Here is a 25,389-nt window from a genome sequence, read left to right as displayed (position 1 = left end):
AACATAATTACATGTAAATTTATTTATATTATTTACACTAGATGATTTCAGCAAAACTTATTTTTTGTATTTTTAATGCTGTCACATGGTGATATAAGTTCTGCACAGTATTCTCATCTACTTCCCAGAAATCCATGGTTCTGAAAAATAGAAGCTGGTTTGCCAAGCATTTTTTAAAAAATGAATAATCACTCCATAAATAGCTTTTATGATAGTTTACAAACAATTATGATTATGAAATAACTGATCTTAATTTATGTGTACCTCAATTACAATCTAAAGGTTTGGTGTAGTTTTCTTTTTCATCAGTACAGTGAAACTTTTAGGCAGCCATGAATACCTTGCCTTGTTACAGTATTTCAGTTCCTCTTGTGACCAATGTCATAGCATGGGTTTATAAGGTAACTGGAGTTAGGGATGCTATCTTTGGTCATGAAAACGAGTTGTCTGTTATTCTCTGGGCAAAACTAAATAATTCCTATGGGAGTCAAATAGAGACATGGGCCTGGATCACACTGTGCTTTACTACTGAGGGCTTTGGCACATACCACCTGGGGTTTTATGTTGTTCTGTATTCATTCAAAACTAAGAGTCAAAGTGCTCTGTGATGTCCTTATGAAGAGTCATGCATTAAAACATGCTTCTTTCCATAGAGATTCTATTTTTCTTCTTTGTTTTTTAAAGTTTTTTTTTTACTGAACATATTAGTATTTTAACAGATGTATTGAGATAATGACACTGAGATAATGGCTCCCTAGCTATTAGGGAATAATTCATTTCCTGAATGTGAGATGTTTTGGAAACTATTACTGTCATTTCATAACTATATATTGTGTAATAATCCTGACTCAAAGCACCTAGTAGGTTAATTCTTGGTATTATAAAAGCTGATGAGGGAGAATATACTTATCTGCCACAAAATTTTGCATGTGTGAATAGTTGCTACCAAGGTGAAAGGAAAGGAAACTTTACTTTCATCTGTACTTTTTCTCACCACTTGAGTTCTTTTTAATCTTCTTGGTACCCAAGAATAATCTCTTTATTAAACCATGACATTTCAAGTTGTTGCATTTTAAGTTTTCTTCTGTAAAATTCTCTGCCCTTACCCGAAAAGAAAAAAAAAACACAACTCATGATGTATCTAAGATACTCCTGATTTGTCTTTTGAATGAGTCAAAGCTAAGAGTCAGTGTATTAAGAGTCAGATAATTTGAAGATTGATCATCAGGCCCTCAAGGTCTAGAATACAGTCAGAGCAAGAATTTGATTCAGTATTTCCTCTGTTGCCAGAGGTACGATCTACCTCTCTTCTTGTCTTTTAGTCTTGGTAGAAATGTATTATCTTTTCTTACCAAAATTGGAATGTAAAGGGGGAAGAGATTTAAGTCTGAAAATTATATGAGTGCTTCCTCCAGACTATCAAAAGTTAGCTATTAATTTTGCTTTGAATGTTGATGAGACTAACAGCACACTGACCTTGAGTTCTCTTCACAGTGGGTAAACCTCACAAGTGCAACTACTGTGGACGAAGCTACAAGCAGCGCAGTTCACTGGAGGAGCACAAGGAACGCTGCCACAACTATCTCCAGAATGTCAGCATGGAGGCTGCTGGGCAGGTCATGAGTCACCATGGTGGGTAGAAACTGGATTCATCATTTTTATTTCCCCCTACTGCTTTTGTAGTTCAACATGAAGATAAAATCTTATGCTGTTTAAAACTATTTTAGATCACTTTAACTTAAATGAGTTGAGCTTTGGGATACATTGCAAATAATCTATATTGAAATTTTGCAATACTCCCAAATTATTTCTGATAACATTTGAATTAGCATAATACTGACAACCAACCTTTCACATACCAAAGGAAGGTACTATTTACTCTTCTTTTTCATTTATCTAACCAGATAGTTAGAGCTGGTTCCACGTTAGTTTGTAGACCGCCTAAAAGAATGAATTGGTTATTTGAATATTTTCATCTCTGTTAGGTAAGTGTGATCAGTCATATAATCTGAAATTTCTCCAATCGGTCCTTTAATTTTTCTGAGAAATTACTGATTTTGCTTTCTACAATGTGCAAAACAATCTAGACCAAAATTAGACACAATCTCTCTCCACAAAAAACATTCTCCAAGCAAAACATCCTGATCTCTAAATACACTACGGCAGGTAGGAAGGCAATCCCTAAGGTTTATCAATGAATAATTCTCTGTTCCTGAAAAGTTAATTTTAATAATCAGCCTTATATAGGAAAATAATGAATTTCAGTTCTTAAGATTTGTAGTGTCTATCTTGTCTTACTAATTAGATTTGTATACTGATAAGTTTTATTTATACAAAGACAAAAATCTCAACTTATTAGTACATGTATATCTTTTATTTATTTTTTTAAATTATTTTTTCTTTTCTTTTATTTTATTTTTTTTGAGATGGACTCTCACTTTGCCACCCAGGCTGGAGTGCAGTGGCGCGATCTCAGCTCACCACAACCTCTGCCTCCCTGGTTCAAGTGATTCTCCTGCCTCAGCCTGCCAAGTAGCTGGGATTACAGGCATGCACCACTAGGCCTGGCTAATTTTTGTATTTTTAGTAGAGACGGGGTTTTACCATGTTGGCCAGGCTGGTCTCAAACTCCTGACCTCAGGTGAGCTGCCCACCTTGCCTTCCCAAAGTTCTGGGATTACAGGTGTGAACCACTGCACCTGGCCACTTGTATATCTTTTATTTAAAAAAGGTTTGCCCAGTATTAAATGGTATAGTTGGGGATTGCTACAGTAACTTTTAAAATATAAATATCTATGTATTGGCTTGGACATAGCCAGGTCAAGGATTATTTCTGGGGTTTTCTGTTTGTTTTATAGAGTATATACTATGGAACTGTGTTTGTTGGACAGCTAGTGATTATGTGTTGTTGAATTGGGAATTTTTTTAATTTAAAATTTTTGTTATCCTGAACAACTAAAGCATTTCCTTCTAGTTTCTATAATCTAAACAATCTAATTCTATTGATTTGTGATCAAGTCCATTTATTTTTATATTATCATCATTAACATTTTTTACAAACCTATCTGTGTGTCAAGTCTTGGTAAATTTGATATTTCAAGCTTGCATTACCTGGGCTGATGATGATAGCATAGGATCTAGAACATAGAGATTACAAAATGGTGTGTCTCGGAGTCTGCCAAACCTGCTCTGGCTACATGGTGTCTGAGTGTGTCACTCATAGGCTGGATTTGAGGATTAAATGTGATTGAATATGTAATAAATGCCCAATATATGGTTTGCTTTACTGTTAACATTTGAGAACATTAAATAACTGAATAACAGTAAATGTGCTATTCCCTATAAATTTGTTATTTACCAGCAATAACTTAAGCATTAGAAGTTTCATTTGCTGACCGGACCGAATACACTGTCACTATTTAAATTGTTGGATTTAAGGGTAAATTGAGGCAGGAAGCTGATGGAAGCTTGGGGGAGTATCAAATCTTCCCCAAAACACCTTATGGCATTGCTACTAGTTTTTCTATGTTATGTTCTCCCATTGCAGTTCTGACATTTGATGGGGTTATGCATTTCCAACTTTATTTATTATTTTTGCATTCCTAGTTATTTATGGAATTCTGTATTGCATACATACTCCTAAAAGACTATATGGTAATAGGGAGGTAAAATGTAAATAAATTATTATAATCAACATTGAATTATCTGTTGGCAGATTGAACTTTTAGAGAATCAAATGCTAACAAAAAACTTAAACAAGTATATTTTGGAGGAAGCAAAGACATGTCTTCTAAACAACTGGGGCCTCAGTCTTACCCCCTATTCCCCAGATTGCTTAGCCCTCCACAGGCATAGGCCCTTTACAGGTGGTGCTAAAGCTGGAACCAAGTAGGGGAAAGTGGGAAAGAGGCAGGGGCACTGGGTAGGTAGAGCAGAGGGTAAAACCAAAGAGCAGAAGGGATTGAGGGTAGTTTCTGATACCATTTATAGAACCAAATATTCTGAAATACTGGATATCGTTTTAACCACATAAGTTTACATTCATGCCATTTCATACCGTACTTTTTCTAGGTTTGTTATAACAATAATTTGAGATTATCCTTAATCTCCTCTACCTGTTATTAACATGCCTAATGGGAAATTGGCCATACGAGGTAGGAGTTGATAAATACTGTGAGAGAAAAACATGGTTCTGTAAAATGCTGCTAGAGGTCATCATTAACCTATGTCTCATATAAATAGCTTGACATATGTCTCTTTTTAAACAGAACCACGATGAAACTTATATTTATCCCCTTCTCTTGCTGTATCTTATTTATTTGTTTTTCTTTTTTGTGGTAGATATGAGAGTTGCTATCATTTTGGTTACCATTAGCTCCATGAAATGATTTAACTATTACTTGTTTTTAAAAAATATCTGACATAGTTATATTTCCTAGTCTCTCTTTTCCAAAACACGTTTTTTCCGTATGTTGTTCTTCTAGTATGGAATTTTTTAAAGAAAAAGAGGCATTTTCACTTTACTCAGAAAACATTTATCAAGAGCTTACTATGTGCCAAGTTATATAGAACATTCTGGGGTATAAAAATAAATGGACACAGTTTTTTAATACACTTACTTTATAGTCTGGTAGGAAATACATACTTTAAAAAAATAAAATGAAATGAAACAAAAGCTCTAATAAGGATGCATACACAGTTCTCTGGGAACATAGATGTAGAATTAACCCAACTCTGGAAAAGTCAAGAGAGGCTTCTTACGTGCAGGAGTGTTCAATCCAAACATGAGGAATGAGTAAAAATTGCATATATCAGGCAGGATACAGAGAATGTATATTCAAGGAGAAGAAGAGGCTTGGAGATATAAAAGATAATGAACAGCTTCCCTGATGTTGAGTGTAACTGCAGTTTAAGGAGTGGTAGGAAATGAAGCTTCTGAATTAGTAGGTTGTGATTCAAAGACAGAGTCTTCTCTGCTAATCTAGTGTTTGAATTTCATTGTGTAACTGATGGGGGGCCACTAGGGTAACCAAATTTGTTATTAATGAGGTAATCAAATCAAGAAAAATGTCTCCAATGAGGATACATGATAAATGCCTACCTGGGGCAGGGGGTATGGTGTGAGGAGAGACTGGAAATGAGAATGCCAAGAAAAAGATGAAAAGGCAACTGCAGAAGAGAACAAGGTGAAATATTGAAGACATATTTAGGAGGTAGAATAAAATGTTCTTAGAAAAGTTGATTGAGTTTGAGGAAAAAGGAGGAATATCATGACTCATAGTTTTGGAAATAATAATTGAGTTTTATGACAGATTATTTATAGAATTAAATTATTTAATTGGGTTTGATGAGCTTATTTATTTAATTGGGTTTTAGGGCAGATTATTTATCTTATTTAATTAGGTTTTATGGCAGATTATCTTGTTCAATATTATCTTTATGTTTCTTTTGCAAGTCTGTTCAGCTTGAAGAAAAAGCTTTAAAATCAAACTATGTTATTACCTGTTTTACCTAAACCTAAAGACGAAAATGAAAGTGCAAAGCACAAGGATAGCCAGCTTAAAATCTATATATATTGTTAGGTTTGTGCTTTGAATTGTTTGGGAAAGGGAGGTTCTTTTTCACAGTATAGAGGCATTATTGGGCACCCCCAAACTTTGGAGTAAGCTTTTTTGACTTGTTTCCATTGGGTGACATCATTCAGTGAACATCCATTGAATATTATATCTCTCTTGTATCATAAAAGGTATTAGAGACACAAATACAACAGAATGCAACCCCTGAGGTTATTTACCAGCTATTAGAAGATAGACCAGTAAAACAACAATTATAGTACTATGTGATAAGCATTATGGAGACAGAGAGGACATACCTAAATCAGCAGAACATCCAAGAGGAATTTCCTGGGATTGAGCTTAGTTTTAAAAAGCAAAAATGTGAACTAATAAATGGAGAAGGGTGTTTTCTGCAGAAAGAACAACATGTGTGAACAACTACCAATGTAGCATCTAAAACACTTGGGGTACCTCCGTGTGTGTTTGTAAAGAGATGTGATAGGGAGGAGGGGAGGCAGAAGACTGGATGAAAGGAAGAAGTCTAGCATTTTCCACAGGTGACCAGCATGGCTGATGGAATAAATAGTAGTGTCATCCACTGATACGGTAATTAGGAAAATAGAAGAAAGAAAGGTAAATGGAGATTTTACTTCTTTTACTGTATTCTTTTATGTCTCTATGAAATAGCCAAGTAAAACTGTCTAAGAAGAAGTTAAATATATAGATCTCAAGCTCTTGAGATGGGTCTGAGTAGGAAACAAACAAAGATGCAGGATCCATCATAATTTATGTAGTGGCCCAACGTAGTAGTTTTTAATAAGGCAATATGGATAAGTACAGAGTGAGACATCAAGAAGGCCAAGAACACACTAGCAGGAAAAAAATTTCATGAAGATGAGTAAGAGCAGAGTAGGAACATGGAAAGAGTGATTTCACAGAAGCCAAAGCAAGTGTCAGCACTGCCAAATGCTGTCAAGAAAATAACGAAGATAACTGTAAAGTTTTTTTTAGATCGGGTAACATGGAGAAAATTTGCAACAATATATAAGACATCTGTTGTTTTTGCCTGCCTGACATCCCTTCCTCCTTCTCTTCATAACAAGAGTGTCCATTTACCTTTAGAGAACTTTCCGGTTGCAAAGCTGTGGTGGGACCCTCAGTCCAGGTACTCTGCCCTCTCCTGCTCAGGGGCTAGACATGTGACCTAATCTAGGTCCCTCAGACTTGGAATTTGAATTTGGGTGAACTGTTTGGTTTTTCAAAAGGATACATTGGGAATACACCTATGGTTTTGCCTTTATGGTTATCAATGTGATGAAACAGTGATCTAATGGAATTATGTTTTTATCTTGGTTATAACCTCAAAGATAAGGTCAAAGAGGATGTTTGGTTATAAAGTTTGTTCAAACAGGGGAAGTCACCTTATTGGTATATTTTTAGCCCAGATTAATGTCTATGTGATTAATGCATTATTGAGATATCTAGAGAATTTGTTTTATGTTTCTAGCAATGTATACACAGACATATTTTGATGAGTTGCACCCAGATCCATGAAGCAAAAAAAAATCAGATTGGTTACATAATTAAGGAAAAATGTATCAGGTCTTTACTCAATGGCAGACCTTACAAATATGTCTGACTGGTTTACAAAAAGTCAACACTCAAAATACCTCTACAAAGAGTAGTATAGCATAATGGTTGAGCCAGGCTCTGGAGAGAGACTCCTAGTAGTAATAACATTCTCTACTAACTAGATGTAAACCCTGAGGAAATTACTTAACATCTCTGTGTCTTTGTATTCTCATCTGTACAGTGAAGATGGTATTACACCTATTTCATGGAGTTTCTGGATGAATTAATTATTAAATGCAAAGCCTTAGAACAGCACATAGCACATAGTATATGCCAGTTATTATTGTTGCTGATGTGGTAGAAACAAGATCAATTTTTGACATGAAAAGGGCTATTGTAAAGTAGAAATTAGATCAGAACTCTGCCAAAGTCATCATTTTCAGTTCACATGAGCTTCATTGAACTCGGGACAAATCATCTGAATTGAGGTGGATGTGGTGTGAGACAGTTCCCACACCCAGGTTTTGTTTTGAGTGTTAAATGCGTTCAAATATGAAAATTCAGGGTGAAACTTAGAGCAAAACTGCCAGGTTTTGGACTACTCATTTCAGAACAAATTAGCATATTCAATTTCGGGGGCAAACCCGTTAACCAGTTTTGCTAGTTTTTTAGCAAAATTTACAACAACATTTTTTTTTCTTGCCAAATTCTTTCATTTTGGATCTTGGTCTCTGACATATTTTCATCTTTGGTCCATACTTGGACTGATTTTTAGTTTTATTGTTACTTCTAATAATGTAATAAGTGCTTGTAAATCCATCATCCAAACAAAAAGTTAAGATTTTTACCACAATTTGTATCTCATTACCTGTTCTCCACCACACCATCACCACTGTGCCATTCTTCTGACTCCCCTTATGTGAATTGGTCATCCTTGAATGTTTTTGAAATTCTTTGCTTTTTTGTTGACTCTTTTGCTTTCGTGTAACTTTTTTAGTTGCTTCTAAAAGAGAATATAATATTTTATACATAATATCTTGGGACATACTTTTTCAATGTGATAACATCATTAATGATATAGTGTAGACAATGATCTGTTTCCTTGTTCCTCAGTCTCACCTTGAAACTTTTTTTCCAAATTAACATCCAATAATTGCACAATCCCTTGCTATTCATAGCCAGAGGACTTCTTATTAAATGTAGATTACAATTCAATTTTTCTGGCCCATCTACAGGTTAATCAAAACTTGGATGGAATGTTGATTTCTTTAAACATGTCCAAATCGTGAAAACATTTTTTCACACTATATTTCATTTTTTTCAAAATTGGTAACCTATTGGTTATTAAATACGTCAACTGAATTGTGCACTCAATTTTCCTAACTTTCATCTCTTGCTTTCTCACTTACTTTTGTGTCTGCCAAGAGGATCCCCTTATAAATGAGAATACATTTTTTTGTATACAGTGGGACTATCCTATACAAATGAAAGGATCAGAGTAAATCATTTTTACAGTGCATACTGAACAAGTAAAGTTATTCTAAGAAATGAAAGCTTTAAGTTTCCAAACAGTACTGGCACAAGTGCAACTGGAGAAAGCAACAATAATCAACAAGTAATAAGTTATGTTCTTTCCTGAGAACACTGTTTTTAATCAACTGATTTGCCTTATCTGAGTTGTTACCCTATCCTTAATTAAACATCCTTGGGCGGTATTTCTACTCAAAAAACAACTGTTTTAAGTTCTTTGTCTGCACTATGAATGTCAGTGTCTAAGGGCTAACAGATTAGTCCATAGCAACTTAGAAAAAAGGGATAAATAGGGAACAGCATTGGAGAGTGTATGTCAAATGAATTAGGGCAGTAGTTTAGTGAGCCAATGTGCCAATTTAGAAATGGATTCTTCTTCCTGCTGAAGAGCTCTTTTTAAAATAAATTACAATCATAAAGCTGCCACAGTTTACTGTGCATAGACATGTTCAGAATTGGCTCTTCTTCATGAGGGCTGCTTGGTGCAGGTATTTAAGCTACTGCCAATAACGCTAACAGCTCATCAAATAGGAGATATGCTGCAGGAAAATACATGGGTTAAGAAAAACAGTTAAATACAGTGCTGTTATTTTGTGTGTCTGTTTAAGCTTTTCTCTCAAACAAGTTGACTTACTTAAATTGTTTTTTAAAAATAAACTCTAAAAGTCTTGAAAATAGTGCAGTCTTAAAAGTAGTATTGATTTTAGTCAATGCTAAAAACACTTTCAGGGGAATAAGATGAGAAACCACATGAACAAGTTTGCCACCAATAGTGGCAACAGTGTATGTCATGGATTTAAGAGAGACTCAAATAAAAACAAATCCTCTGGTGTATATGTGTGTGTGCAAATTTAAAGAGTAGACTTTCACACTAGAGGGTATTCTTTCTACTTGCTCCTATTCAAGCATACTAGCTTTTATAACACATATTGAGATGGCAAATCCAGCTTTGTATCATCCAAAATGTTGAAGAAATTATCAGATTGCATTTTTCTATGGTTTTGTATAGTACCTCCTATGGAAGATTGTAAGGAACAAGAGCCTATTATGGACAACAATATTTCTCTGGTGCCTTTTGAGAGACCTGCTGTCATAGAGAAGCTCACAGGGAATATGGGAAAACGTAAAAGCTCCACTCCACAAAAGTTTGTGGGTAAGCATTACAAATGCTTTTGTTTCTTTGCAAGGTGATTTTAATAGGAAAAGGCAAGTTCCCATGTATTAGAAATATATATGGTGTGTTTCAGTTCATGAAATAAATACCCATCTCTTTTCTCCATTATTCTTTTTTACTCTCTGACACTCTGTGTACACCACACTTACACCAACACACACAAACACATATGAGAGATAAAGACTGATAGTGGTCACCATCTCAAAATATGATGATATATAAAGTGAAATCACATGTAAAATAGAAAATATTAATTTCTTTAAAAAATAGTCATACAGAAGAGAAATGGTCCAGCCTATTGGCCAGTTTTGTAATCTGTTTTAAAATTTTCATTAGTGTCAGGTTTTTAGCTGTTTCTTTTAACCTATTAACATTTATGCCTTGTGTTCCATTATTGGAACGCTAAGCATGTGGGAGTTATTTATATCCTACTGCTCAAGGTCATCGCCAAGGTCTGACTGCAAAAATTAAAACAAAATTTCAACCTCAGGCATAAATGGGTTAATTATTTTAGTATTTTATCTGGAATGAAGAGAATTTTTCTTTTTTTCTTTTTTTCAAAATTCTGCATTGGAAAAATAATGCAGCAACCTACATTCAAGATGTTTCATATTTTGATCTTTATTTTATATTTTGATCTTTGTTTTTTCATCCAGCCTATGATTTTGAACTGAAAAGATTAAATATCATATATTTAGACTTTCGCTTTTCATTTCCAAACCCTTAGATATTCTTTGATACGCCCAATGTTGGCATCATTCTGAATGCATGCTGTAAGTCATAGATTATCTCTGAGGATACAAAAAGCATGGACTTTTTAAAAGAAATATGAATAATAGAGATTCAATAAAAAGAATTGTTAAAGAATTGTTATTCATTGTATATATAATATATCTATTAGGATAAAAATATTCAAACAGATTCTGACATTCTAGTGTCAGCATTGTGGGACATCCTGATTAAATGGTGATTGAGACAAAAATTTTTGCTTTGGTTATTTCAGGGAGGAGAAGATAACACAATTCCATTACTTCAATAAACACTTAAAGAAGGTTTCCTTTCAATCTGAAATTGAAGAACTAACACATCACCAAAATAGCACTCTAAGACTAGCTGGAGGGATTTATTGAGAACTCATTGAAAGAAGGCCGAAGGGTGACTATAAGGGCCATAGTTTATACTATGTCAGTTGAAGCCCCTGAGTTATACACAAAGGACTGCCACAGGCCTTTGATAACTTTTCTTTCTGTTCTTTTGGGTAACTATGAAGAAAAAAAGAAATAAAGAGCCAGTTTACTTATTTTTAATATTGATTTTTTTGATGGATGTCATTAAATGCTTAAATCTAACTAGACCCTAGTGTAGTTGGAAAAAATAAAATATATTATTATTCTTTCTGTCTTCTGAATTTATATAGTCTACTCTTTGTAACATTTTTGTCATGTTTCCTGACCTAGAGATGTTACTCTCAATTTTATTTCACTGCATTCCTTAGAAAAGAGGGACAGCTTTTTAGAAAATTACATTATGATTCTAAAATATTTATATTATATTTTTAATTAAGAATTTGAGAGTATATTTTTCTTTATTTGGATTCTATCCTAGTAATATATAACAAACAGTAGCCATAGTAACTACTTCTGTTATTGTTCTTGAAACAAAAAATTTCATCATTCCACACATTATAAATTGCCTTCTCCATGTGCCTCAGTTAAATACTATTCTTTGACCTTATCAAATTCTCCAGACCAATGATCCCTGAACTTCCTGCATATCTACTTGTCTCTCCCTCTCTGTTCTTATTCAACTTAGATTCCATGGCTCATCACTTCTACATCTCTCTTGCCAATATTCTTGCCTTTCTTGCCTTGTTGGCTGATCTATCATCCCCTTCTCCTGGTGAAACCCCACTCTCTTGTAAAGCTGACTGAGCATCCTTTCCATACTTATATCTCAGTAGATGTGCACCCCAGCCTGCACATCTGGTACTTTTGGAGAAAATTCCATAGGCTGATGAGTTGGCATCAATATATATGAATGAATAACTGATCCCAAATATCAGCTGGCCTATCCATCCTATGGAGCAGCATCCCTGAAGAATCATCTCTCCTGCTATCCACCATGACAGTGCCAACCTTCTGTACTCTCTGCAAACATGCTGTGTCACTCCTTGGTGATCTTATGTCTATATTCACAGGGGATAAAATCACTGGAACTGATTTCAACATAATATTACCAATTATATAGGATTGTATGCATCCATGTAAATGCTTTTATCTTTTTTCCTTATTTCAATGAAGCAACTATCCCTCTTTCTAATTAAAGTTCATTCCTCCTCTTGTGCACAGAAATTCTCCTATCCTGGACCCCCAGATACCTCACACTATTATTTTTTCCTCTTTCTCACATTTTTAACCTCTCCCCTCTATTGGGCATTTTCTATCAGCATTTAATGCAATAAATTCTCATAATTAAAAACAATCTTCCTTTAAGCCCCATCTCCCTCCAGGTACACCTGTAGTCTCCTTTTCTTCAAAGATGAAATTGTTGAAAGAATCTCTGTGCTTGTTTTCAATGATTTTTTTTTCTATTCATTTCCAAGTCCATGCAACCTGTTTTTCTTTTCCACACTCCATTGAAATTATTCTCATTGAGGTCACAACTAGCTTCTGTAGTGCCAAATCCAGTAGACTCTTTTAAGACAGTATCTTACACAGCTCCTAGAGAGTATCTGCCACTATTGAATAGTCAATTCCTTTGGAAACACACTCTTTTCTTGGTTTTTATGACATTGTTCTCTCTCTCTGACTGTGTTCAGTATTCTTTATAGACTTATCCTTAACAGCTATGCAAGTTGGGCAAAGTACAAATGGAGGCCCCCATTCATATGCCTAAATATTTTTATATTATAAATCTAACTGTAAAACTTATTTTCTACCCTTCCAACTTGACTAAGTTCAAATAAATATGCAATTCTCAGATTTCCTGTAACTCTACACTACACCTTGGCAGCATGAGCAGAACCACCCACTGGCTTACAGCTAGGCTCCTCTCTTGGACCCACTCCTAGTTCTCTCCATTACCAAAGGGGGTCTCACACACACGTATGGACACCCCAGCCTGCACATCCAGGTTCTTTTTACATTGCACATAAAGACCAGTGCCTTGGCCATCAGGCCTAGGTGTGTGCTTACCAGTAGCACAGTTGGTATGAAGTATTATGGACCCTATGAAGAGGACTGTGTAGACCCTAGAAGCAGGCTCAGAACCGTTTAGGCAAGGAATTCTGGGGTTTAAGTGAGCTTCAGATCAGCACATTCCCTTGGCCCTAGAAGCGCCTCATTTCCTGAGAAGAAAGGCCCAGGGCTTCCTAAACATGAGGCCCAGTGCAAACCCCACTTTTCCCTGATCTATGAGTAGGCAGAAAAATCTTAGTGTTATTCCAGGTTCTATTTTTGACCCATCTCCTTCACACTCTACCTGGGTGATATCAGTTATTTCCTTGGCTTCAGAAGCTGCTTTCTATCAACTGATGACTCATTTCTACATCTCAAGCCCAGGTCTCTCTTCTGAATTTGAGACTAAATCTTACTGGACATGACTATTACTCATAGTCCTCCCCAAACTGAATTCATCATCTTTTCTATCTCATTGTTATCCACTAAATTTCATAGGCCAGAAACCTGGGCCAGAAACCTACAGCAACAATTTCCTAAACCCCTTTGCTAAATGAATACCTTCAGGGCACTTCCCTGTTTATCCTCTTCAATCTGTATTCCTTTAGGGAAATATTCAAATTTTTAGCATATTTAGCCTTACATTATCTAACTTGTCTTTCGCACTTGTTTCTACTCTCAGCCTTATTGAAGTATAAGTAATTCCTCCTTTATAAGTGATGCCCTCTTGCCTCTGATTCTTTCTACCAGCTACTCCACCTCATGTTTCTTCACTTGGCTAATGTTTACAATCACATTCTTGTCCTTGATTCCATTTCCTTCAAGAAGTCTTCCTTTAGTCCCCTGGTATGAGCTAAATATTCCTCTTATTTGACCCCATCACACATATCACACTATGTCGTAAATGATCCTTAAATTGCTATTGTTCCTTCCAAACTGTAAGCTCTTTAAGAATATAGATCAGGTTTGTCTAGCTTAATTTTGAAATGTTTGACATTGCATATATCTTAAGTTGAGTGCCATGAAATAATTTCTCCTTGTTTTATGTTTCCATTTTTGTTACTCTAATCATTACACTGATCTCATGTAGGGGCCATTTCTTCCAATCTGAGAGTACCTGCCAAAATTACAAGTTAAGCATCCATCCACAACAACATATTAACCATTTACGGAAAACCCATGTATGTTTTTAAGAAGCATTTATCTATAAGATTTACTTATAAAAGTAACTGGTAAATAGAGACCACATTGTCTTAGGGACAGAATTTTTAAAAGACTAAATGTTCTGTTCAAAACCAGCAATATCTGGCTAAAAATCAAAACTACTTTTCCTGTTGCAAGCACCAAAACTCTTTCATAGTTAACAGTCAGACATTATGTTGATGTAAAATATTGGAGTAAAATTATATTTGTTGAGGTGTATATTTAAAGAAAAACTACAAACATGCTTCAATCAAGAAAAAGTATGGGAAGCTAGCAATGGGTGTACATACTGGCACTATCACATACACATGTCTAAATAAGAAAGGATGATATAAAAATGAATATCAATTTCAAGAAGCAAAACGATGAGACAAGATTTTCTGAGTTTATGAGCAAATACTTTTTGAAATAACTCCCAATTTTATTTTTAAATAACCCTACATTTCATTCATTTTTATTAGGTGGTACAACTTTTAAAAGTATTTTAATAATGACTTTTTAAAAATCTCCAGAATGACATATATGGGTTATATATATTTTTTCTGAAATAGTGGCTGAATCAACCGACTTAACCCTACACAACAGTGAGGTACCATATGTTATAACCAGATCACTCTCACTTTTATGATCTTTGTAGCTTGGTCACTAATGTTTAAAATATGCAAAATCAAGCATAGTCTCTGACTTATTTTTACTGGGTATTCTTCCTCCTATTCTCCTTGAGCTCTATTCAAGTGAGAATTTTAAAAGAAAATGAAAATATGATAAACTCAATCATATCTTTCAGACTAGATGCATTCTCATGATGGCATCAGAACAAATGCAAATGGCTTATGAAATTTTTATTGCTTTTATATTTTTTTCATGTCAAGAATATTTGTGGCCAGACCCAGTGGCTCATGCCTGTAATCATAACACTTTGGGAGGCCAAGGTGGGTGGATCACTTGAGGCCAGGAGTTCTAGACCAGCCTGGCTAACATGGCAAAACCCTATCTCTACTAAAAATACAAAAATTAGCCAGGTATGTGGGTGCATGCCTGTAATTCCAGCTACTTGGGTGGCTGAGGCATGAGAATCCCTTGAACTGGGGAGGTGGAGGTTGCAGTGAGCAGAGATCACACCCCTGCACTTTAGCCTGGGCAACAGAGTGAGACTCTGTCTCAAAAAAAAAAAAAAAAATGTGCGTGAGCATCAGCAGAATTGCCCAGATACTTGACTTATAGAATAATATATACCAAATTATGAAAAATGGAGGCCCCATACCCTTTCATATTTTTAATCTGATACTAATGTTTTTTTTTTTTTTTTTTTTTTTTTTACTTCTTTCACCTCCCACTCCCTTCCAGGGGAAAAGCTCATGCGATTCAGCTACCCAGATATTCACTTTGATATGAACTTAACATATGAGAAGGAGGCTGAGCTGATGCAGTCTCATATGATGGACCAAGCCATCAACAATGCAATCACCTACCTTGGAGCTGAGGCCCTTCACCCTCTGATGCAGCACCCGCCAAGCACAATCGCTGAAGTGGCCCCAGTTATAAGCTCAGCTTATTCTCAGGTCTATCATCCAAATAGGATAGAAAGACCCATTAGCAGGGAAACTGCTGATAGTCATGAAAACAACATGGATGGCCCCATCTCTCTCATCAGACCAAAGAGTCGACCCCGGGAAAGAGAGGCCTCTCCCAGCAATAGCTGCCTGGATTCCACTGACTCAGAAAGCAGCCATGATGACCACCAGTCCTACCAAGGAAACCCTGCCTTAAATCCCAAGAGGAAACAAAGCCCAGCTTACATGAAGGAGGATGTCAAAGCTTTGGATACTACCAAGGCTCCTAAGGGCTCTCTGAAGGACATCTACAAGGTCTTCAATGGAGAAGGAGAACAGATTAGGGCCTTCAAGTGTGAGCACTGCCGAGTCCTTTTCCTAGACCATGTCATGTACACCATTCACATGGGTTGCCATGGCTACCGGGACCCACTGGAATGCAACATCTGTGGCTACAGAAGCGAGGACCGTTATGAGTTTTCATCACACATTGTTCGAGGGGAGCACACATTCCACTAGGCCTTTTCATTCCAAAGGGGACCCCTATGAAGTAAAGAACTGCACATGAAGAAATACTGCACTTACAATCCCACCTTCCCTCAGATGTTGACATACCTTTTATTTTTTTTTAATATTATTACTGTCGATAATTCTTATTTTGTGGAGGCAGTGTCATTTGCTCTGCCTAACTACGATAAGGAAGAAACAGAAGAGAGAAGGGACGGGAATATTGTTTCTTTATCACCTGGCTTGTTTATTTTATGGGAATTTAAGAGCAGTCCATTTCTACCAAGGCATATCATGCTTTGAAAAATCACTTGATTCATAAAGATTCACCTAAGAGATTCTGATTTGCCACTGATATTCAGGATTATGATGGAAGACAGGAAAGTTTAGAGTTTTCTGGGTAGGACTTTGGTGGTTTAAAAATGGTATAAGTAACTTTATTCTTGAAAGAAGAATGTGTTTCAAACTGTAAACCAATTTTTTGTCCTTCAGAGATCATGGAACACAAACACATTGTTATTTTCTGTGATAACTCCTAAGAGGAGCTGAGTTGTTGTGGGTTCTATGTTTACTTCCCCTATGGAATTTATAATTCAGTATGTTTTACACTGTACCATATAGCAAAACTTTTAAACTACAGGTAGTTAAGGGCCACCTACAATACATCTGAGGTCCTGTGATCTTATTTTTCTAAACGTAAGCACTGTTTTTCCATAGTTTTGATGACTGGCATTTTATAGACACCCTGGCAGCCTTACTTTTAACACCTTTAAGGAATAGTATTTTTATGTAGTTTTCAGAATAACATATGGTCTAAGAGTGGATAAAAGGCAGTCAGTAATTTCTGGGAGGGACTTCTACTTTCATAAATTTGTTTGAGAGGTTTTCTTTTAAAGTTGTAATGTGATGGCAGCATAGTATATGTATTTGTTTCTAAAAGTATGCTTACGATTGTCACTTTATCAGCATTTAATCAGTGTTAACCAGTCAGCAGAAAAATATAATTATGCTAACAGTAGGGGGAGAAAACCCACTTAGAAATCCCTTTTCTGGTATTTCTCTTTTCACTAGTTTTTTTCAAGGTGTGACCTCCCAGTGTTCTGTCCACAGTTCATTCATCCTTTACTCTTCGAGTAGAAGGTCTTAAAAGTCTTGCTGTCGGCTATTTCTTTCAAAATCTCCTCAGAGCAATTGCTAATTTGACCTGAATCTGGTAACTTGAACCCTGTAAGGTTACAGAACTAGGGCTATTTATTTTAGCATTTCTTCAGTAGTATTTACTACTCTTGCTGCAAAGAAAAGGGAATGGGACTTCTTTGTAACCTGTACCTTGGACAACAGATAAAAGAAACAAAAAAATAAGAAAGTTTACTTTTACCCTTTGTGGAGTCTAAAATGTGACAGAACCCCCAAAGGAAGGTCCTGCACATTTTTCTGTTTCCAAAACATTTAATTGTGTAAGTCCTTGTCAGAAATGAATCTCAATCCGTTAGTATAGAATTCCCCTTACATGGTATAGGTTGCCATATTTCATGTGCAGATTTTAATTTCATTTATGTGGGTGCTCTGTTTCTTCTTTGCAGTCCAACCACATTAGAGGGGAGGAACCGAGTGATATTGATTCAAGTCATTTTAGGGGGACATGCTTGGAAGGCAGAACTTGCTGCTTCTGTTTGGGGAGGACAGGCCTGACTGTGACTGGATTATCTGATAACCATTTGTGAATACTAAAATTCTGTTAGGCAGTAACTGATAACTGCTCTAAAAGATCATTAAATAGGATGCTGAAATTATGTATCTTAATACAGTGTGGTATGAGAATTACCAAGTCAAGAGAATTGTGGACATAAGCAAGTTTGGCCCCAATACTGCTCTTAACTCATTTTCCAGCTTACCATTCGCTATTTAAATGGTAAGCACCAGCTAAGCACTTCTAAGCACTAACACAGCTAGAACTAGGCAAAAATGGTTAGAACTCAGCTCTCTTCTGCTAGTCCATATCATAATTATTTTTGGGAAAATGTCCAAACTGCCCCTTTAAATCTAAGGGAATGCACCAAAACAGAGATATATAGAATGTCAACCATTTCATTTTTTTTTTCTGCATGCCTTGGTACATTGTGAACATATAACCTATCAAAAGATAAAGCATGTTTTTGAGACTCGCTCACCCCCCCCCCACCCAACCACTCCTAAATAATAATTGGAATACCATTTTTTTTTCCTTTTGGATGAGGTAAATAATTTTAAGGTTCATAATTTTGTCTTTTACTGCAATTTAAGGAGACATTTGGATGTCAGTCAATATGTTCATAATTTTGGCTGCATGCGAATTTCTGCTGGCATTATCTATGAATTTTCTTCCTGCTTATTTTTTTTTTCAACATATGAACAATCATATATCTACCTGCCCCGGGATGAAACTGAATTTAGGTGGCCCCTAAACCTTATGAAGACAGTGCTAAGGCACTTTCCTTTACTGATTTCATCTTTTTGGGAGTCTGTTTTATTGAAGGTAGGTAGTAGTTGAGAGTGCATTTGCTACAAGCATATACTTGTATTTTCCTAGCTTCATGAGGAACAGAAAGGTGGATATGGCTCAGGGTGTGGCAGGGACAAATGAGGACAAGGTCAATTCAAATTTGTGAGTCAGAAAGAATTTTTGTGGACATAGTGTTTTTGGAGAAACTCTGGATGGTTATATTTGCATGGCTTTTCTTCACAAAAGGAAATATGCAAGGTTGTACCATCTAAAAATAAATATAAGAGTCAGACACCAAATAAATCAAGTTTTACATAACAGTTGTATGCCCAGTTTATTTAGGTGAGATTTCACATTAGAGAAAATATTTGAGGAGCATGAAAATGGGTTATCTTCTGTATTTTCCAGTTTGGCAAAAGTTTAGAATTTCACCACATTGCTTTGCCCTAATTTTGCCCAGAATTTTATCTTAGCCTCTCTCTGACAGTGATGAATCATGCTTAAAAACCCATTCGAATTGGACCTTTTTAAGACAGGGAAAGGGACCAGTAGGCAGATTGGAAGAAATTTCAAGTCATTGAAATATTCCATTGAGATTTTCTAAAGGGACAAAATTGGGAAAATAAGAAACTACGACTTAGATTTGGCTACGTAGTAGAAAGTATCTCCCCGACATACATACAGGTAATTGTATGTATGAATCATAGGGTATATGTGTGTGTGTATTACACACACATTCTTTTAAAGAGAATTCATGGAAAAAAAGCAGTTGGAGTGATCAGATATATTGCAAAAACCTACAGAGAATTTAAATGACAGTTAATACCAAGAAATTAATTGGGTTTACTTTATCAGGTCGTAATAGGAATCACTAAAGAAGTTACTAGTGTGTCTTTAGGACCAGTGGCAATTCTTAAACTAAAACTTTGGGTCCTTATTATTTACTTAAAGAACAAAGTGAAAAACAATGATTAAGCTGATTGGATATAAATTCAAAGATATTTAAAGTTTTTTGGAATAGGAAGAAAATTCAGAAAATAAATATTATCAGCAGTTACATATTGGCAAATGGAGAAAGACAAGAATAGTTTAGTGAGCCCGGTATTTTGTTTCTATAGTTTTTATCTCGGTTGTACAACTCACAAAACCCTGAAGTCTTTGGTATTTTATAAATGTTTAACAAAATTTACATCAGATTAAGGCATTTAGATGAAAATTATTATGTTCTCACTATCTTCCAAATTTTATTTCATCCTATCTCCAAAATGATTTCTTAGGGTAGAAAAAGAGCAGAAGGGCCTGTGAAAATACAAACAAAAAACTGTGTGCCCCTAGTTTCAGGCAGAACTTAAACTGTCAGAGGTACTAGCTACGTGATTTGTTTTTTAACTTTGGATTATTCATGTCCAAAAATGGATAAATTACATTGGGTTTATCATCAGTTATATTTTATGTATTATTTTAATAAATACTATCTGAATGAAGACTGTTCTAAACCAGAAAATTCCCCAAATCCAAAGGAAAAAAAAAGTGGGAAGGGGTGAAATTGAAGTTTGTATATATGAAAGTTATCTTAGACATATTTTTAATTCTCCAGTTTCTGCAAAATAATTAAAATATACAGTAACTGGTCTCCTAAATCCTGAATTTAATGTATTAAATACTTATGTTCTTTATATTGGTGCCTTTTTAAAATGCATTGAGAGTGTTGGTTAGCTGTTGCAGCTGTACAACACTTTTAATATGCATTTTTAAAAATCACTTAAAATTGAGTACTATATAATTCATCTCTGTGTTTTTAGGGCAAATCTTTAGAGCAATTTCTAATAGAGAAATTTTCAGCTCAGCTGTTAAAAGGAAAAGGAAGCTTTGAAACTAGACTTTAATACCTTTTTAGTTTCATAGTATTTCTGAATATGATTATAAGATTATGCAGGTAAAATATACAGTGAAACTTTACCTGTGAATTGAATTATAATTTGTGTTTTTGTTTTGTTTTTAAGGAAGAATAAGTTCTGTATCAAACAAGAATTTATTAGATAATTTTTTGGTCAATAAAATACAGTATTCATTTGGATTTTCATCTCCAGACTAGTATTGTTCTAGTCTTGGAATCTGTATTTTCTAATCTGTTAGAAAATAGAGATTGAAAATTGATGGAATAATGTGAAAAAGCAGGTAATTAGTTCTCCTTAAACAAAGCAAAAGTGAACAGTCATATCACATTGCTATTCTCCAAAGCATAATCTCAAATGGTTTCATATCATTGTTGTGTATTACTTGCAGTGGGCGTGTTAGGATATGACAGCTTTTTAAAAAAATGAGCTGCTGGTTTTATAAAGCAAATGGCATATGACCAAGAAGCTGTGATATGCTAGTGTTTCTTTTTATCATAGTGTATTACTAGGCCAAATAATGACACCTTGAATATTTTTACATTTATTGCAGAAACCTTAAACTTTGGAATTTCCATAAGGTTTTTATGTAATATTCTATTTCTAGCTTTTTAGTTTTATCTTGCTGTACTGTAAGTTTGAGGATATTTTTCACATGCACTCTTAGGAATAAGTTCATAATTCTGTTTATGGGGCTTTCCTCCCATAACACTGCATTTGTATATTTTCTGTATAAAATATGTTGTGTATTAACCTTTATCCCATACAGAGAGTGGTACCTGAATGACTAGTTTTCTAAGATGTCCTTTTTATTGTGAATAAAATATAAAATTCAGAGGCCCTCTGCTAAGCCACATAAAGTACAGCATATAAGTTCATATAGGTACAAATAAACGAGTTTGCAGTGAATTGGGCCTTCAAATTACCTCAAGTGACACACAGTAAGAAAAGCTTCTTGAGCAGGTGGAGGTCACTGAATCCCCTACTATGCACTTATCAAGATTTTACTTACTTTAATTTACTGGAAATTGATTTTTTAAAAAATGAGTACACTGTAACAAGGGAAGGGATCTGGGTTTTTTGTTGTTGTTTTATTCTTGTTTTTTTTAAGTAGTTCAAATTCTGAAACTGTGATTTAAAAATTTTTGACAGTCAAGCATTCTGATTTTGAATATAACTCCCTTCCCTTTCTGTGTAACAAAGGTCTCTCTGTTATCTCTTAAATTTTGTTACATCTCCCCCATCCTCTTTCTTTGTCCATCTCCCTTCTGTCATTGTCTATGGATGTTTACCTCTCTGTTCTCCTAAATGTTTGAAGATTAGGTCAACTCTTATTTCTAGTTCATTGGTAATTTAATCTTAATTTTTTTGTTCGTGATTTTTGTTGGTTGTATAATCTGCTGACATATTTTTATACTCAAGTGTAGTTTTCTATTAAAAAGAAAAGTGGTTGGATTAAAAATAGTAAGCTATATAACCCTCATGTTACTTTCACTTTCAAATATTGGGTACCTAAAACATTACTTCAGAGATTATGTAATCCTATTATAGTATGTTTGCTTTCCTTTTTTGTTGGATTTTACATTCTGATTTGGCTTTCCTCCAAAAAATGTATATCATGAAAGACTAGACAGTTATTTGCAAGTGTTTAGAAAGGTGTTAAAAATGTAAAGCAAAGAGTCTTAACTTTCTCCTAATTGGGAGAAAAATGCTTTAACATTACTATAATAATATTCCAGGTTTGGAGGGGGTCTCCAGGCCCCATATTTGCTGTTAATAGTTGGACCTTTTAGACCATGTGTTATTTGCAATCCCAGAATGATTGCTTCTGCTATTAGTTAAAAAGATACTGTTCTTTTATTTCTGTACAAGTGCAATACTCCCCTTGAAGTCTTAAAAACTATGGTGATTTTTTTTTCTTTTCTGACCTATTCTTCCTTTAGCTAATGGCAAAAAGAAACTCATAAAAGTCATAGTATGTTAAAGGACACAACAAGCAAAGAGAAAAACTCTCCACAATCAAAAGATTACAGAATGTGGAAACCACTAGTCTGATCTCATGGTATCTTTATTTAAGCTAAATTTCCATGGAAATTAGTAATCTTTTGCTTGAAAAATGTGTCCTAAAGTTGAACTTTTTACAGATTGCATCTTCTTCTTAGACCCTCGCCCAATGCTCTAAATTAAGAACCTAATACTTAATATTTTTATTTTACTTCTCCCCTTTTAGAAATAAACTTTTAAATAAAAGCAAAGCACTTAGCTGAGTTTTAAACACATATCACCTATTGGAGAAAATTTTTTTAAAATATTTGGAGGAGTCCTGTTTTCATACAAATTTAAGTAAGAAGTATTTTTCTTATACATATTTATATGTAGTGTGCTAATTTTCTGTTTTTATACCTGGGTCCCTGTAGTAAAACTGCTGTAATATAAATACATGTTTTGTTAAAAGATAACATTTCTTTGGCATTTCTTTTAAAGGCAGTTACTGCATTTCTGCATTTGTACAGTATGTGTCTTGGCCATTTTAGATATTTTTTCTTTAACAATACCAAAGGTAATTAGACTATTTTAAAGACTAATTGCTTGACAGTTTCTAGAGTATTTTGTGTTTTAGAAGCAAAAAAAAAAAAAAAAAAAATAGGTCAAACCAGTAAACCTCATTTTTTTTCAAACTAATAATTTGGGGAAATAAAAACTATTGTTTAAAAAAGAAATATATATATATATATATAAATATATATGTAAAGTTAAAATTCCAGACCTTGTATGTCAGGTTTGCTAAGTGTAATGTAGTTTTTTTTAAGGCTCAAATACCATACCTCAGAAAATGAGGTTTACTATGGAAATACTGAAACAGTCTTTGCAGCTGTGTGACAAGTCACTCTACTACATACTGATTTGGAGACCTCCGCTAAACAGTTTTATCACTGCAGACTAAAATGTGGGACTTGTATTTTCTTTGTTTTTAATGCACACACATACATGTTCTATGCATGTATGTGGTTACTGTGTATATGTGTATGAGTGTTGTATATGCATGTGTGAGTGTGTGTCTGTATGTGTGTACAACTAAAGAAGCTGCAGAAACTTTGTAATACTTTGTGAAAAGGATTATATTATAAAGGTTTGTACTGTCTGAGTGCACAGCTACTGGAATAAATTTAGGGAATCTCAGGAACAAGCATATAATTTGTCCAAGATTTATTTCTTCTCAGAAGTGTAAGTGCAGTTTTTAATTCTGTATATTATTTAATATTTTACCAATAAAATAAACTTCTGACATAAAAAGTTTGCTATAAAAACTTTCTGGTGAAAATTCTGTATACAAACATGTCCTCCAAATACAGAAGACTAAATTGTTGACTATACCAGGCTTAAATTATCATTGCCATTGTGTATTTGTCACACTTCTGGTTCCAGAGGTTTGGATACGTGTGATATCTGCAATCTACATCTCAATCATTAGTCATCTCCATCATTACTATGTAGTCCACCAGAGCAGAGAACAAAGTATTACATGATTTGTTAAGAATGACATCTCTGCTCTTTAGACAGCTTTCATACATATCTTATTTCACTTTTAAAAAAATAGACGAGTCTACATCAGAGGCTATCCCCTTTCTATATAAGAAAATAGACCTTAGGAAAGAAAACTGTGACTTACTCCAAAGAGCATGGTAGTGCACTTAAATTACACAAGAGGTCTGAGTGCTCTGATATGGTCAATGACACTACTAGAATAACACTACTGCTATAGAAACCAGTATTTCTTAGAAGTCAGACAAAGATAAAATTAAGAAGTCATAGCGATTGTTCAATCACACTGGCAAAAACTGGTTGCCAGTTCTGCGTCATGTTGTACAATCACTACATGAGTCACACACATCTCTTTGTTTCTTAGATTTTACAAATGTAATTTATCTTTTGCCATGAGAAGTTTGTTCTGTTATAAACATCTTCATAACCAGAAATGCAAAAGGGCATATATGACTGCAAATTCATTTTATTGAGTGTTAGCTATCCACTATCCTTCAGGCCAATTTGAACTCCACCATCACATTTGAGATAGCTGTTAGAGTTTTTCCTCACTGATACGTATTTATAGAATTTCATGGATACATATCACATTCCCCAATAATTTCACTTCCACGTGTCACACAGAATGAAAAATACCATAAATTCAAACGAAATTTTTCTGCCTTGACTGTATCATAATTCAAAATACTAACCTAATTTGGGCAGGGGAGGATGTAAAGAACTGAAATAGCAAAGCAAAAAGAAGAAAAACTTACCAAATCATCCTCCAGTATTAAGTTTATAAAGGATTCCTTCAAGATCAGCAAGGAATATCAAATTCCCCTGGTGTATTATATCAACAGGAGCCAAATGAAAAGGATTTCTTGAAAAATGTGCCATATGCTCTTGACTTTTCAATTGCAATATGGTCAGAGAAATTATAAATAATTTAAATCTTGATATGATTGTAAGACTTTTTATCAGCATGCTCAAGCCAGAAGACTGTTCTTGGGGTGTGAACCACATGGTGAAATGATTTCATCTAGCATTTTAGCAACCCTCCCTCCTGCTATTAGGGGGTTCCAAATGGACCCGTTAAACTTCCAGGAAAATCCCCTTTTTTGTTAATACCCCTACTGAAACTTCCCAGTGTGTTTATTTAACTTCTCACTAGAGGTTCCAGCGAAGGTAACAATTGGTGAATTTGAATTTTCCTACTT

The 25,389-nt window shown here is 34.7% G+C and overlaps 1 protein-coding gene across 16 annotated transcripts in view; it reads left to right on the top strand.

Annotated features, from left to right (window-relative positions):
• The window catches only part of IKZF2 (IKAROS family zinc finger 2), a 156,444-nt gene extending 132,503 nt beyond the window's left edge, over nt 1–23,941 (top strand). For all 16 annotated transcript variants that reach the window (XM_055290501.2, XM_063645685.1, XM_063645687.1 and 13 more), the window contains 3 exons: nt 1,495–1,632; nt 9,667–9,810; nt 15,558–23,941. In XM_055290501.2, coding sequence (XP_055146476.1) covers nt 1,495–1,632; nt 9,667–9,810; nt 15,558–16,282 — 1,007 coding nt within the window. In that variant the 3' untranslated portion in view covers nt 16,283–23,941. The remainder of the gene's footprint in view (nt 1–1,494; nt 1,633–9,666; nt 9,811–15,557) is intronic.
• Nucleotides 23,942–25,389: the final 1,448 nt, after the last annotated feature.

Source organism: Symphalangus syndactylus, chromosome 8 (genome assembly GCF_028878055.3).
Source record: "Symphalangus syndactylus isolate Jambi chromosome 8, NHGRI_mSymSyn1-v2.1_pri, whole genome shotgun sequence".
In the NCBI taxonomy this organism is placed as follows: Eukaryota; Metazoa; Chordata; class Mammalia; order Primates; family Hylobatidae; genus Symphalangus; species Symphalangus syndactylus.
Note: the sequence above shows the minus strand (reverse complement) of the source record. Positions and strands in the feature narration are given on the sequence as shown.